The sequence below is a fragment of the Carcharodon carcharias genome, unplaced genomic scaffold (assembly GCF_017639515.1).
Source record: "Carcharodon carcharias isolate sCarCar2 unplaced genomic scaffold, sCarCar2.pri scaffold_874_ctg1, whole genome shotgun sequence".
NCBI classification, from domain to species: domain Eukaryota; kingdom Metazoa; phylum Chordata; class Chondrichthyes; order Lamniformes; family Lamnidae; genus Carcharodon; species Carcharodon carcharias.
The window spans coordinates 13,120-30,018 of NW_024471135.1; the positions used below are offsets into that span (position 1 = coordinate 13,120).

General features: G+C 47.7%; 1 protein-coding gene across 2 annotated transcripts; it reads right to left on the bottom strand.

The window, feature by feature from the left end:
* Window positions 1–10,797: 10,797 nt before the first annotated feature.
* LOC121275208 (gamma-crystallin M2-like) lies at window positions 10,798–14,537 on the bottom strand. Of its 2 annotated transcripts, none has more exons than XM_041182633.1 (3): window positions 14,529–14,537; window positions 12,296–12,538; window positions 10,798–11,073 (listed from the first exon to the last, which is right to left on the bottom strand). In XM_041182633.1, exons 1-3 carry the CDS (start codon window positions 14,535–14,537, stop codon window positions 10,798–10,800), a joined length of 528 nt encoding a protein of 175 aa, XP_041038567.1. The 2 variants fall into 2 exon arrangements, with proteins under 2 accessions (XP_041038567.1, XP_041038568.1); XM_041182634.1 differs by having other exon boundaries at window positions 10,798–11,063; window positions 12,292–12,538.
* Between the last annotated feature and the right edge of the window lie 2,362 nt (window positions 14,538–16,899).

Consider the following 16,899-nt stretch of genomic DNA (forward strand, 5'->3'; position numbering starts at 1 on the left):
TTTCATTCATTCATTCAGGCCAGCATTTATTGCCCATCCTTAATTGCCCTAGTTCAGAGGGCATTTATGAGTCAACCACATTGCTGTGGGTCTAGAGTCACATGTAGGCCAGACCAGGTAAGGACAGCAGATTTACTTCCCTAAAGGACATTAGTGACCCAGATGGGTTTTTATGACAATCGACATCTTCAGAATTTTAATTCCAGATTTTTATTAAATTCAAATTCCACCATCTTCTGTGGTAGGATTTGAGGCTGGGGTCCCCAGAGCATTAACTCAGGTCTCTGAATTACCAGTCCAGTGACAATAGCACCACACCACCACCACCATGTGTTGTATGTATAACCTGGAAGTGAAGTGAGACAGAGTGTCTTAGGCTGCATTGAAACAATTTATTGAGTTTTGGCACTTTACATAATGGTTCAAATTTGATATTATATAATGCACTTCTACAAAATTTATGAATAAAGTGGAATTCTTCAGGGAAAAAAAAATCCCTCTAATTGCCCCTTGAGAAGGTGTGGGGTGAGCTGCCTTCTTGAAACGCTGCAGTCCCCATGTGGTGTAGGTACAGCCACGGCGCTGTTAGGGAGGGAGTTCCAGGATTTTGTCCGTGAAGTGTAGGGACACCAACAGTGCTGTTAGGGAGGGAGATCCAGGATTTTGTCCTTGTGGTGTAGGTACACCCACAGCGCTGTTAGGGAGGGAGTTCCAGGATTTTGTCCGTGTGGTGTAGGCACACCCACAGAGCTGTTAGGGAGGGAGATCCAGGATATTGTCCCTGTGGTGTAGGTACACCCACATTGCTGTTAGGGAGAGAGTTCCAGGATTTCTTCCATGTGGTGAAGGTCCACCCACAGCGCTGTTAGGGAGGGAGTTCCAGGATTTTGTCCGTGTGGTGTAGGTACACCCACGGCGCTGTTAGGGAGGGAGTTCCAGGATTTTGTCCCTGTGGTGTAGGTACACCCGCAGTGCTGTTAGGGAGGGAGTTCCAGGATTTTGACTCAGCAACAGTGAAGGAACGGCCAATATATTCCCAAGTCGGAATGGTGAGTGGCTGGGAGGGGAACTTGCAGGTGGTGGTGTTCCCCATGTGTCTGCTGCCCCTTGTCCTGCTAGATGGTAGAGGTCATGGGCTTGGGCAGCGCTGTCGAAGGAGCCTTGGTGAGTTGCTGCAGTGCATCTTGTAGGTGGTACACACACACTGCTGCCCCTGTGTGTCGGTGTCTGCTGCCCTTGTCCTTTAGGTGGCTGTAGTAATTGTAGCTTTAGGGCTCATTGTGTAGTACAGTATCATGTGAGAGTGTGAATGAATAAGCTCTAAGCACGGGGAATCTTAGAGTGGGAGTCCTCCTTCTAGTTGTGGAGCTTGATGGAAGCATGTAACTGCTGCTGTAGCCTGTAAATAAAGTTCAATGTTTCTCATGAGAAACCTGTCTGGAAAGTCAAGCCCATAAAAAACTGGCAAAGAGGATGGGATTAGGTCTGGCATTGTCCCTCGTCCAGCGACTGCGGGTACCTTGTTTAAACAGAAGAAAAAGAAGATATACACACCAGATAATCCAAGCTTTGGCAGGATTGACCCCTTTGAACCATCCAGAGAGGATTGGTGTCAATATGTTGAACACCTCGGGTTCCGTTTCCAGGCAAACAAAATAACGGGGGAGGAAAAGAGGAGAACAATTCTCCTAAGTGTTAGCGGGAGGAAAATCTATAGTTTAATCCGAAGATTCACGGCCCCGAATGCCCCCAATTCAAAGATCTTCAGTGAATTGGTGGACCTCATTAAGGGACATTTTCAACCCAAACCCTCAGTCACACCCAGAGGTTCAGGTTTAATTTGAGGGCTAGAGCCCAGGGGGAGACTATTGCTACATACAACTGATGTTATTTTGGACTGTGGTGTGCAAGATGATATCGTTCAATGACGATTATTAACTGAAGTAAACCCTGATTTTAAAAAAGCCTTGGAAATAGGCCTTGCGATGGAAAGCACAAGGCTATACATGGTGCACAAAATGCTGCTGTTTTCTGTTTGGGGTAGGAATGGACAGCCAGGTGTGGTGTGAAAAGCCGGGACTCCACCGTGAAGCGACAGTCCCCACTACCCAGAAATGTAAAATAAATACAGGAAACAGCTCAGCAGCAAATGAATTGTTACCGATGTGGAAGCAATCATAACCCTGAAACTTGCCATTTTAAAAAGGTGGAGTGATATTTTTCGCCATAAAAGAGGTTAAGCACTGAAGCATTGTAAAGCAAGGTTGAGACAGACTCCCAGGCAACAAACTAGGCTGATTGAAGTACATAATGTGGAAGAATCAGAAACCATCAATTCAAATATTTACTCCCTATTTGATGTAAAAGTCAGGAAGACAGAGACAGCCACTGTTACTCTGCAGATAAATGGAACACCTTTACTGATGGAAGCACACACTGTTACCTCAACAACCATAATGGGAGACACACCTTCAAATACTGAAACAAGGGTGCTCAGCAATTAAATTTGGAACAGACCTCAGCCAAATTGAAAACCTATGCTGGTGAAGCTATCCAAGTGAAGGGTATTATCACTATACCTATTTATTATCAGCACCAAGCAGCACAACTCCCAGTGATGGTAGTAGAAAAGGGAGGAAGAACCAAGACTTCCAGGTCGTGATTGTCCGAAAGAGATTAAACTAAATTGGCCTGAAATTTTCAAGCTACAAGTCGGAGAGCTGCCGGAGCGGCTGAAGAAATATGACAAGGTTTTTCGAGATAGACTGGGGAGAATCGAAGGCCTGCAGGCTAAGATCTACATTGATTCAGAAGCGACTCCTCGTTTCTTTAAAGCAAGGCCGGTGCCATGTGCTCTGAGGGAGAAGGTTGACACTGAATTGAACCGTTTTGGGAGGCTGGGAGTGTGTCATCCAGCTGGTTCAATTCTCAGGGTGGGCAGCACCTATAGTCCCCGTCTTAAAACCGGATCAGACCACCTGGATCTGCGGAGACCATAAGCTATCAGTAAACAAAGCTGCCAAGTTGGATAAGTACCCTATCCCCAAGATCGAGGATCTCTGTGCTAAATTAGCTGGTGGGACAACTTATGCTAAACCAGGTAAGAGTCACATGTATCAGCCGCAGGAACTGGATGACACCGCCAGAGAGTTTGTTTCAGATTTCCAGCATCTGCAGTAATTTTGCTTTTATCCCTATCTCTGAACTTGCCTAAAGCCCGTTACGTCTCTTAACCTTTCCAGTTCAGACAGTAGGTCACAAACCTGAAATGTTCACCCTGTTTCTACAGAGGCTGCCTGACCGGCTGAGCATATCCAGCATTTTCTCTTTTTATCAGGTGTCTAATGTCTGCAGCATTTAAGATTTAGGTGTGGTGATTAAATTGCTGGTTTGAGGTGCTAATGGGCGAGGTCACTCCTGTATCTTCGATAAACTAATGGCATTATCCATTGTTTGCCCAGCACAACAGGCAGAAAAGACATAAAAACAAAAAAACTGCGGATGCTGGAAATCCAAAACAAAAACAGAATTACCTGGAAAAACTCAGCAGGTCTGGCAGCCGATGCTGCCAGACCTGCTGAGTTTTTCCAGGTAATTCTGTTTTTGTTGAGGCAGAAAAGACAGTTCAACTTCTGTAGGAGGTTGTTTACTTGCTATTGGAACTATTTCAGATATTTGCAACAAAACCAAAAATTGCTGGGAAAACTCAGCAGGTCTGACAACATCTGTGACGAGAGAGACAGAGTTAACACTTCGAGTCTGGTCGGAGAGAAGAGCAGTACTTCTTCAAGGTAGGCATTCCTGGAAGAGAAGTGGCAGTCAATTAAACACTAAGGTAAAGGCAAAACCCACAGTATTTTGCCTTTATCATATATTTGCAGCTCTAGGTGTGATTTCATCAGGTTTGAGCAGATCAACCAATCCCCATCGTTAATTCGATTTACAGATTTTAACTTTGTCACTTCAGTTGGGAACCTGACTGAAGGAAATTGTGTGAAAAAGAACAGGAAACTTTGTTCTGTTTTTTTTTGTGTGATTAGTCTCTGAATTCTGTTATTGGGGAATCAGGAGTGGATTCTGTGGAGTAGCTTCCTTGTCCAGTCCCTTCCCACCTACGTCCGTGATTCCTCTGGTACCTTACGTCACATCAACAATTTCCAGTTCCCTGGCCCCAACCGCTTCCTCTTCACCATGGACGTCCAATCCCTCTACACCTCCATCCCCACCAGGATGATCTGAGGGCCCTTAGCTTCTTCCTCGAACAGAGGCCCGAACAATCCCCATCCACCACTACTCTCCTCCGTCTGGCTGAACTTGTTCTCGCACTGAACAATTTCTCCTTCAACTCCTCTCACTTCCTCCAAATAAAAGGTGTGGCTATGGGTACCCGCATGGGCCCCAGCTATGCCTGTCTCTTTATGGGGTATGTGGAACATTCCTTGTTGCAGTCCTACTCCGGCCCCCTTCCACAACTCTTTCTCCGGTACATCGATGATTACTTCGGTGCCACTTCATGCTCTCGTCAGGACTTGGAAAAATTTATTAATTTTGCTTCCAATCTCCACCCCTCCATCATTTTCACGTGGTCCATCTCTGACACTTCCCTTCCCTTCCTTGATCTCTCTGTCTCAATCTCTGGTGATAGACTGTCCACCAATATCCATTACATGCCTACCGACTCCCACAGCTACCTCGACTACAGCTCCTCATACCCCGTTTCCTGTAAGGACTCCATCCCATTCTCTCAGTTCCTTCGCCTCCGTCGCATCTGTTCCGATGATGCTACATTCAAAAACAGTTCCTCTGACATGTCCTCCTTCTTCCTTAACTGAGGTTTTCCACCCACGGTCGTTGACAGGGCCCTCAACCGTGTCCGGCCCATCTCGCGCGCATCCGCCCTCACGCCTTCTCCTCCCTCCCAGAAACATGATAGGGTCCCCCTTGTCCTCATTTATCACCCCACCAGCCTCCCATTCAAAGGATCATCCTCCGCCATTTCTGCCAACTCCAGCATGATGCTACCACCAAACACATCTTCCCTTCACCCACCCTATCGGCATTCCGTAGGGATCACTCCCTCCGGGACACCCTGGTCCACTCCTCCATCACCCCCTACTCCTCAACCCCCTCCTATGGCACCACCCCATGCCCACGCAAAAGATGTAACACCTGCCCCTTCACTTCCTCTCTCCTCACCGTCCAAGGGCCCAAACACTCCTTTCAAGTGAAGCAGCATTTCACTTGCATTTCCCCCAACTTAGTCTACTGCATTCGCTGCTCCCAATGTGGTCTCCTCTACATTGGAGAGACCAAACGTAAACTGGGTGACCGCTTTGCAGAACACCTGCGGTCTGTCCGCAAGAATGACCCAATCCTCCCTGTCGCTTGCCATTTTAACACTCCACCCTGCTCTCTTGCTCACATGTCTGTCCTTGGCTTGCTGCATTGTTCCAGTGAAGCCCAACGCAAACTGGAGGAACAAAACCTCATCTTCCAACTAGGCACTTTACAGCCTTCCGGACTGAATATTGAATTCAACAACTTTAGGTCTTGACCTCCCTCCTCCATTCCCACCCCCTTTCTGTTTCTTCCCCCTTCCTTTTGTTTTTTCCAATAACTTATATAGATTTTTCTTTTCCCGCCTATTTCCATTATTTTAAAATATTTTTAAATCTTTTATGCTCCCCCCACCCCCAGTAGAGCTATACCTTGAGTGCCCTACCATCCATTCTTAATTAGTACATTCGTTTAGATATATATCACCAACTTTAACACCTCTGTGTTCTTTTGTTCTGTTGCCTGTGACATCTTTTAATGATCTGCTTCTATCACTGCATGATTGTCCCTACAACCACACCAACCCCCTCCACTTCTCTCCCCCCACCCAAACCCCCCCCCACACACACCTTAAACCAGCATATATTTCACCCCTTTCTTGGATTCACCTAGTTCTGTCGAAGGGTCATGAGGACTCGAAACGTCAACTCTTTTCTTCTCCGCCGATGCTGCCAGACCTGCTGAGTTTTTCCAGGTAATTCTGTTTTTGTTTTCGCTATAACGGAAACTTGGCTTAAAGAGGGGCAAAATGGCAGCTCAACACCCCCGGATATAGAGTGTTCCAGGCAGGATCGGGACGGGTATAAAAAAAGGTGGGGGTGTTGCGTTATTAGTTAAATACAACGGTGAGGAGGGATGATATACTAAATGAAGCATCAAATGAGGCCTTATGGGTTGAGTTCAGAAATAAAAAAGGGGCAGCCACACTACTAGGAGTGTAATATAGACCCCCAAATAGTGGCAGGGACTTAGAAGAGCAAATATGTAGGCAAATTTCTGAGGGCAATAATAGATGGGGGACTTCAACTATCCTCAGGTCCACTGGACTACAGGCAGTGTGAAGGGCACAGAGTGTACCAAGTTCTTGAACTGCATCCAAGATAACTTCTTTTAGCCAGCAGGTAACAAGACCAATGAGAGGAGGGGGGGGCGTAATTCTAGATTCAGTCTAAGGAAGTGAAGCTGGGCAAGTGGACGAAAGTGCATTGGGGGAAGCCATTCTGGAGAGAGTGACCATAATACAGTTGGACTTGGCATCACTGTGGAAAAGGACATAGAGAGAACGGCAGTGAAAGTTCTGAGTTGGGTGGAGACTAACTTGACGAAGCTGAGGGGCGACCTGATGAAAAGCGGACTAGTTACAGCTCCTCAAAGGGGAAATCAGTGACAGAGCAGGTGGGAGGCATTCAAAAAGCGAGAATCTATAGGCACAGTGTAGACATGTCCCCCACAAAGCAAGAGTAATACTGCCAAATCTAGAACGCCCTGGTTATCTAGAAGCATACAGACCAAGATAAAGCAGAAAAAGAAAGCTAGTGACAGTCACAAAAAGCTTAATACTGTAGATAGCCTAGAGGAGTATAGAAAGTACAGGAGTGAAGTTAAAAAAAGGAGATTAGGAAAGCATAGAGAGGATAGGAAAAAATATTGGCAGGTAAAAACCAAAGAAAACCCAAAGATGTTTTACCAGCACATTAAGAGCAAGAGGATAACTAAGGAAAGGGCCTATCAGAGATGGTGACGTGTGGGTTGAGGCTGAAGATGTGGGTAGGGTTCTCAATGAGTGCTTTGTCTCTGTCTTCACTAAGGGAGGGGGATGATGCAGACATTCTGGGTTAAAGAGGGGGTGTGTGTGTGAAATATTAGATACAATAAGCGTAGTGAGAGGGGAAGGTACAGGAGGGACTGGCATCCCTGAAGGTGGGTAAGTCACCAGGGCCAGATGGATTGTATCCCAGGCTGTTGAAGGAAGCCAGGGAAGAAATAGCGGATGCTCCGGGGATCATTTCCCAATCCTCACTAGATACAGGCGAGGTACCAGAGGACTGGAGGTCTGTGAATGTTGTACCATTATTTAAAAAGGGTGGGAGGGATGGGTCAGAAAATTATAGGCCGGTCAGTCTGATTTCAGTGGTGGACAAATTATTGGAATCAATTCAGAGAGACAAGATAGGCTGTCACTGGGAAAGGCACAGATCGATCAGAGAGATTCGGCATGGTTTTGTTAGGAAAAGATTGTTTCTTACTAATTTAGTAGAATTTGTTGAGGGAGTAACAGGGAGGATTGATGAGGGTAGTGCAGTGGATGTTGTCTACAGGGGTTTCAGTGAGGCATTTGACAAGGTCCCACATGACAGACTGGTCAGAAAAGTAAAAGCCCCTAGGATACAGGGGAATGTGGCGAGTTGGATCCAAAATTGGCTCAGTGACAGGAAACACAGGGTAATGGTCGATGGATGTTGTTGTGAATGGAAAACGGAATCCACTGGTGTTCCACAGGGCTCAGGTGTTGGGGCTGTTTGTTGTATTTATTAATGATTGGATTTAAATGTGGGAGACAGGATTGGGAAATTTACAGATGACACAAAAATTGGCCCTGTAGTTGATAGTGAAAATGATAGTTGTTGTCTCCAGAATGATATCAATGGTTGGGTTGAGTGAGCAGAGAAGTGGCAGATGGAATTCAATCCAGAGAAATGTGAGGTCATGCATTTGGGGAGGGCAAACAAAGCCAGGGAATACATTGTAAATGAAAGGATATTGAGAGGGGTTTGGGAAGTGAGAGACCTTGGAGTGCATGTCCACAAGTCCCTGAATGTGGCAGGTCAGGTGGATAAGGTGGTAAAGAAAGGAATGCTACCCTTTATTGGACGAGGTATTGAATACAAAAGCAGGGGGTGTAATGCTGGAACTGTATAAAACGCTGGTTAGGCCACAGCTGGAATGTTGTGTACAGTTCTGGTCTCCACATTACAGGAAGGACACAATTATTCTGGAGAGAGCACGGAGGAGATTTACAAGAATGTTGCCAGGGCTTGAAAATTGCAGCTATGAGGAAAGATTGGATAGGCTGGGGTCGTTTTCCTTGGAACAGAGGAGGCTGAGGGGTGACCTGATTGAGGGGTACGAGATTATGAGAGGCCTAGATCGGGTAGACAGAAAAGATTTGTTTCCCCTAGCTGAGGTTGATGAGGGCACCTGATAGAGGTGTGTAAGATTGTGAGGGGCATAGATAGGGTGGCCAGGAGGGCACTTTTTCCATTAGTAGCGGGGTCAATAACCAAGGGGCATGGATTTAAGGTAAAAGGTAGAAGACTAAGAGGGCAGTTGAGGAGAATTTTTTTTCACCCAGAGGTTGGTGGGAGTCTGGAACTCTCTGCCCGAAAGGGTGGTGGAGTCAGAAACTCTCCTAACATTTAAGTATTTAGATATTCACTTGCATTGCCACAGCCTGCAGGGTTTATGGACCAAGTGCTGGAAAATGGGATTAGTATTGTCAAATCTTTGTTGGCCGGCGTAGACACGATGGGCCGAATGGTCTCCCTCTATGCTGTAAACGTCTATGAGTCTAAGGGGTCAAATACCGGGGGGGGGGGGGGCACAGATTTAAGGTGATTGGTAGAAGGATTGGAGGGGCCGTGAGGAGAAACCTTTTCACCCAGAGGGTGGTGGGTGTCTGGTAGTCGTTGTCTGGTTTGGTGGTGGAGGCAGAAACTCTCAACTCATTTAAAAAGGTACCTGGATCTGCACCTGAAGAGCTGTAACCTTCAAGGCTATGGACCGGGCACTGGAAGGTGGGATTAGTATGGGCGGCCGGTATTTTAACAAGTTTTTGTGTGTACTGGAGGTCCTCATGGCATTGTGGGTAGTGACCCTACTGCTGAACCAGGAGCTCTGGGTTCGAGCCCTAACCTTGCGATTAACGGTCAAAGATGGTGTGTGTTCATCACATGGCCAAGCAACTTGGGGCATCAACTTGTTAATCCTCCTAACAGGCCCCCCAATAACAGGCGGTAAGAGTGAGAGAGATTCCTGCTCAGCTGTGTGGTAGAACTTATGATTCACTATTGTTTTAAATATCCATTCATGGGATGTGGGCATCGCTGGCTAGGCCAGCATTTATTGCCCATCCCTAATTGCCCTAGTTCAGGGGGCACTTAAGAGTCAACCACATAGCTGGAGTCACGTGTAGGGCCAGATCGGGGTAAGGGGGGCAGATTTCCCTCCCCTAAAGGGGACGTTAGTGAACCAGACGGAGTTTTTACCACAATCGACAATGATTTCATGGTCATCGTCAGAGTTTTAATTCCAGATTTTTATTGAATTCAAATTCCACCATCTGCCGTGGTCCCAGAGCATTTGATTGTTAAATAAACTTGAATCTTTGGCCTGTAGAAGTGCTGCCAATCTGAGCGATTGACATAACACATGACCTCCTAATCGATAAACAAATTGGCACCCAGAGACTTCTGGTTTTATAATGTCTTTTGCAATGCTTTACAGGTCAGTGAAATGCTTTAGAAATGTCGCTGGTTTTGTAATGTAGGGAATAGGTGTTGCTAACTCTGATTCAATGTATTCCTGGAGGTTTCATCACCAGACTTGCCCCCAGCTTGGGCCATTAGTCAGCCAGCTCACCCATCGCTGTGTTCACTGCCTTGCTACGCCAATTGGAAAGCAAAAAAGACCCATTACCCGACTGGATGAATCTTGACTGTCAGCCAAACAGCCTTTGTTCTGAGGTAGAAGCAAAGTTCAGCAGATGCTGGAAGTCAGAGATAAAAACAAAACGCTGAAAAGTGGAGAGAGGGACAGGGTTAACGTTTCCAGTCCGTGAGACTCTTTGTCAGAGTCTGAAGAGTCATAGAGACTCGAAACGTTAAATCTCTCCCTCTCTCCACAAACCCTGCCAGAGCCACTGAGTTTTTCCAGCATTTTCTGTTTTTATTTCAACCTATTTTCTCCGCACCCCCCACACCCCACCCCCCAACAAATTTTCAATATTTTTGTATCTGGTAAGGGGAAATATTCGAACTTTTTTTTTAAAAAAAAACTTTCTGTCTTTTTTTAATGTCCCGGTGATTTATTTTCTCCAGGGTTGCACACACAGCAGTGACCTGGAGATTGATCTTCAATTCCTGGTGACCCCAGGCGGCTGATCTTTACGCACAGCAGGATCCCACTGTCTCAGCTGATGCCTTCATTGCGCCACCGACAGCCAGAAAAGGCTGACGCCGACTTTTAAGTGTCTCTGAAAAACTCCTGTCCTGCGCACACCCACCACCACCCCATCCAACCACAAACCCCGCCCCACCCCCCCCACACACAACCCGCCCCCCCCCCCACTACTTTCAATCCTTGGCAATTATTTTAACACTTGAAATATGAAGGTGACACTGTCGTATTTTACTCCTGATTTAATTTATTTTGAACTGACGTGTCAGAAAACCCTCATGCCTTTCAGTAGTCCACGATGCGACGGAATGAGCCAACCATGGGAGAGATGGCAGCCCAGTCACTGTACCTCCTGTACTCCCTCAGCTCCAGCAGGTACTGCCTCCCTCTGTAGTTGGGCAGCTCGTAGAAGACCCAGGCTCCGTCCAGCACGTTGCAGGAGTAGATCTCACGGTGCCGGAAGCGATCATAGACGTTGGGGCAGTCGTCCGTGAATTCCATCATTTGACCCCCAAAATCCGGTCTCTCGTAGACCCTTATCCTGTAGAAGCCTCCGGTTGGCTGTGGGTTGGATAGAATACAAGTAGAGAGTACAGGAGAGTGTGGGCAGAAGGCAGTGTCGCACTGGTTGGTCGAGAAGAGAGGGCAAGCTTTGGAGGGAGAGTCATTTAGCGGACGAAGAGCGACAGCAGCAAAGGGGTGGAGGCACAGCAGATGTCCTGGGGTGCAGGTGGGTCGCCACTCTGCCCCTAAGCCAGGAACTCCGGTGTTCGAGTCCCGCCCCAGCGCTTAACGGTCAAGGAAGACGTGTCCATGACGTAGCCGAACAGCTGTAAATCCTTCCAACGCTGGCCAATGGCAGGCGGTAAGAGAGGGAGAGAGTCCCGGCCCTGCCGTGTGACACACAGAGAAGGGGGAGCCTCCCCCAACACTACCTGCAGCATATGCAAAAGTGTACGTTGCCACAGCCACATGGACTACTTTGTGGGGAGCGGGGTGGGGTTGACTAGACGGCCGGTGTGGATCAGAGCGGTGCCAACAGCACAGGGCGGGCACAGAGCTCAAGACAATCACACAACTTAGGGGCACCTAAGAGGCATGGATAATGAAAGTCTGAGGTTCACCCTCTACCATCCTAGTAGTCGCCTGGCACAATGATATTGCTGTTATTGCATAATCTTAGTGACCAATGATGCTGCAGTGAAATAATCTCCATGTTCAGTTGGCAAGGTTCTTAAAGATTCTTACCTTTATAGATAAGGTATATTTATCTTTATAAATATTTATATTTATAGGGTTCTTTATAGATTCTTAGCACACAGGACGATCTCATTGTGCACTCTTGTATGAACAGGAAATCTCAGAAATACCAATCGATCTTTACTGGCATGACGCACAAGGAGTCAAGATCTTTTCAGGCAATAGGGACTGGAGGATGGGAGAAAATTGGGATAATTATTGTACACAGACAAACCCTTTTTAAGTCAAACATTGCCTTTTCCATTTTAATACACTTTGATTGATATTCTTTATGGTCAAAAAGCAAAGACTGATGGCACCTTGGGTGGTGGAGCTGTATCACCGGACATGGGCTGCAGCACCACCACTGGCAGGAGGGCGGAACTGCAGCGTGACACGTTTACATAAGCAGTCCCCATTCTGAACGCGCACAATGGAAAGGGTTGACACAAAAGCACGGCAAAAGCAGGAGAAGAAGAAGTGAGGGTTTGTAGGCAGGGGGCGGGTGCAAACATAAGATTTTTGATACATTACTGAGACTTACCTGCCGGACCATGCGACAAGACCTGACATTGTCATTGAAGCCCATCCAACGGTGGTAATCTGGGTACTCCCCCCTCCTTAAGACGTACATGTACCCCAAGTAGTTGGGGCGCTCGTAGATCACCCAGACACCACTCTCCACGCGGATGGAGCGGCAGCAGCTGAAATAAGTCTGCAAGTCCGGGGTGTCACTGGTACATTCAAAGTGACGACCTTGGAAGTCTCTGTCCTCGTAGAAAATGATCTGTAATGGAAGACAAGCAACATTCCAACGAGGAACTCTTTCCAATTGACTTGCTTCCCATTATTTTCCCTCCCTGCGCACCTGTGTATATTTCCCCAATGTTTCTCCTTCTCAAGGGGCAATTAGGGATGGACAATAAATGCTGGCCAAGCCAGCCACCCCCATTAGTTTGTCCAGGATACAGGAATGAGCTTGACCATTAGCGCCTCAAACCAGCATCTTAATCTCATCTGAACCTTAAACGCTGCAGACGCCAGACACCTGATAGAAAGAGAAAATGCTGGATATGCTCAGCCGGTCAGGCAGCCTCTGTAGAAACAGGGTGAACATTTCAGGTCTGTGACATACTGTCTGAACTGGAAAAGTTAAGAGACGTAACGGGCTTTAGGCAAGTTCAGAGGTAGGGATAAAAGCAAAATTACTGCGGATGCTGGAAATCTGAAACAAAAACAGAAAATGCTGGAAAAACTCAGTAACTCCAGCAGCATCTGCAGAGAGAGAAAAGGAGTTAACGTTTTGAGTCCGTGTGACTCTTCGTCAGTGCAGCGATAGGGATATAGGGGTTAGGTGAGGGGGGGGAGGGTTAGAGCTGGAAAGGAAGATCTAATAGGCCATGTGGAAGGTAGCAGTGATCTAAATGACAAAAAGGATGATTGTGCAGGGATGAGTGCAGCTCCCACAACAGTCACAAGGCACAAGTCAGGAGTGTGATGGGATAATCTCCACTTGCCTGGATGAGTGCAGCTCCCACAACACTCGAGAAGCTCGACACCATCCAGGACAAAGCAGCCCCGCTCGATGGGGCACCCCATCCACAAACATTCACTCCCTCCACCACCACCGACGCACAGGGGCAGCAGTGTGTGTACCATCTACAAGATGCACTGCAGCAACTCACCAAGGGCTCCTTCGACAGCGCCACCCAAACCCACCACCTCTACCATCTAGAAGGATGAGAGCAGCAGACACATGGGGAACACCAACGCCTGCAAGTTCCCCTCCCAGCCACTCACCATCCCGACTTGGAAATATATCAGCCGTTCCTTCACTGTCGCCGGGTCAAAATCCTGGAACTCTCTCCCTAACAGCGCCGTGGGTGTACCTACACCACACGGACAAAATCCTGGAACTCCCTCCCTAACAGCGCCGTGGGTGTACCTACACCACACGGACAAAATCCTGGAACTCCCTCCCTAACAGCGCCATGGGTGTACCTACACCACACGGACAAAATCCTGGAACTCCGTCCCTAACACCGCCGTGGGTGCACCTACACCACACGGGACAAAATCCTGGAACTCCCTCACTAACAGCGCCATGGGTGCACCTACACCACACGGGGACTGCAACGGTTCAAGAAAGCGGCTCACCCCCCCCACCTTCTCAAGGGGCAATTAGGGATGGGCAACAGATGCTGGCTCTGCTAGAGCCACTTGTATATTCAGAATGATTGTTTTTTTACAGGAAGGAGGTTACTCTGCACAGTATCGACCCCTCCCACCTTCAATTCGAACAGGTTACCTCGAGCCCGATGAGGAACAAGTACCATCACAGAAGGAACTTGCATTTCTGCGGAACCAGTGAAATATTCTTGAAGTGCAACCATTGCCGTAGTGTGGGGGATGGGGGGGGGGGGGAAACGCAGCTGCCGGTCCACGCACAGCAAGATCTCACAAGCCGCAGCCGGATCACGAACGGGTGATCTGCTTTTAGTGATATTGATTTGAGGGGCAAAACGTCAGCCCCAGGACATTGGAGATAACTCCGCTGGCGTTCCTTCAAAATCGAGCTGTGGACCTTTCCCAATCACCTGAGAGGGTGGACGGTGGGGAGTGGGGGTTGATGGGGGGGGGTGGTTTGACGTTGAGGGGGAGCGGCCTCGGGGGGCCTCACCCCAAAGCCAGGACCTCTGACGGTGCTACACTCTCTCAGCACTGCACTGAGAGTATCACACCCTCCTGAAACAGAGGCGAGGAAGCTACCCACTTACCTTCCCCATCTTCCTTGTGACCAGGCGACACTTGCACTGCTACCTGCTCGTTGGCTGTGGTTTGATCTGAATATTGCTGCTGTATTTATACTCAGTATAATGAATTACGCAGAGAAGGCTTTATTGTCTGCAATTAAACACATCAGCAGAACACGCTGTTGTTCTGTTTTGTTGAGCTGAAGTATTTGATTTCTATATAGATCTTTTGTTTTGCCTTTTTTTTTTAATCCCCGCCATCGAACATCCATCGTTTCTAGAGTCATCTCTTTTTAAAAATCATTTGTATGCAGTTATATTTGAACCTTATAGCTGGGCTGGCATGCTGAAGGTTCGTTGCTTGCCTTTCACATTTCAGAGAACTGTCCATTAGAGGCCATTCAGCCCATTACGTCTGTGCTAGCTCTTTGAATGAGCTGTACCCACTTTCCCCTCTGGCTTTTACCCCTTCCCCCCACCTCTCGCTGTGCAAAGTATTTCTCAAGACCATTTTTTGCATTAATTATACTGAAACCAGACATGACCACATCAGCCCACGTTATTTTTTTAAAAATTTGTTTAATGGGATGTGGGCGTCGCTGTCTGGGCCAGCGTTTATTGCCCATCCCTAATTGCCCCTTGAGAAGGTGGGGGGGTGGGGGGTGAGCTGCCTCCTTGAACCGCTGCAGTCCCCACGTGGTGTAGGTACACCCACAGTGCTGTTAGGGAGGGAGTTCCAGGATTGTGACCCAGCGACAGTGAAGGAACAGCCGATATATTCCCAAATCAGGATGGTGAGCGGCTGGGAGGGGGACTTCCAGGCGGTGGTGTTCCCCATGTGTCTGCTGCCTCTCGTCCTTCTAGATGATAGAGGTCGTGGGTTTAGAAGGTGCTGTTGAAGGAGCCTTGGTGAGTTCCAATCTTGCCATTGGTACTTAGATACCTTTTTCTTTCATGGGATGTGGGTGTCACTGGCTGGGCTGACATTTGTTGCCTGTCCCTAACTGCCCCCTTGGCCATTTCAGAGGGGCAGCTAAGAGTCAACCATGTCAGTGTGTGTGGGTCTGGAGTCACGTGTAGGGCCAGACCCGGTAAGGACAGAAGATTTCCCCTTCCCTAAAGGGGCATTAGTGACCCAGATGGGTGATGCTTTATCTCCCGGACTTGTTAATGTTGATTTGAAATTCCACCAAATGCTGTGTTGCTCAGTGACAGTACCAATGATTTATTCATTCATGGGATGTGGATGTCACTGCCTAGGCCAGCTATTTATTACCCATCCCAAGCTGCCCCTTGTTCAGAGCGCACTTAAGAGTCAACCACATCATTGCTGTGGGTCTGGAGTCACGTGTAGGCCAGACTGGGTAAGGACAGCAGATTTCCTTTACCAAAGGGACATTAGTGACCCAGATGAGTTTTTACAACAATCGACAACAGTTTCACAAGCCATCATCAGATTTTTATGTTGGGATTCGAACCCAGGTCCCTAGAGCATTACCCCGAGTCTCTGGAATACTAGTCCAGTGATAATACTGCTACACCATCACCTCCCCCCTGGTGCCAGTATTTCCCCTTTACAATGTAGGGCAGGCTGGCAGCCAATTTTCACCCAGTGAGATCCCACCAACAGCAATGAGATAGAAATGAATATGCCATAACAAATCTCAGCGTATTTATTTTGAAAGCACATATTCATATTTTACATCAGAAAATGGCTAATCACATTGAACAGAGAGTGAAATGATGACGATGGGGCCTTTGAAGATTACAGCAAGCCAACAAAACAGAAGGACCCCTCACAAGGTGTCACTGGATGAGAACCTGAAGAACAGCCCCTGTGTGATCTCGCTGCTCACTTTTCTCCCTCCAGCACGAGGAGGTGTGAAGACCGATCCTACGTGAGGAGGAATTTCTTCTCCCCGAGGGTGGGTCAATCTGTGGAATTCTCTCCCCCAGAGAGCAGTGGAGGCCGGGTCAGTGAATATATCCGAGGCTGAGTTAGACAGCTTTTTGATCAGCAAAGGGAGTCGAGGGTTATTTGAGGGGTGGGGGAACAGGCAGGAAAGTGGAGATGGGATCACAACTAGATCAGTCACAATCTTGATGAACGGGGGAGCAGGCTCGAGGGGCTGAATGGCCTATCCCTGCTCCCAAGTCCTATGTTCCAATGACCTACTGAAACCCCAACTCAGGCCAGCTGACATAGCAGGTTCAGATCAAAGCCAGCTCTATGACAAACTGGGCAGTGCAATGATCACAGGCACCAGAGAGAGCGCCAAAGCACTTTCAACAACTGGTAATAATATGTATTTTTAAAAAAGTACCAAGGTCAAACCTTCAAGGACATGCTTAGCCCAAAAAAAAAGCACTCAAACGACAGTCCTTTTCCATTTGA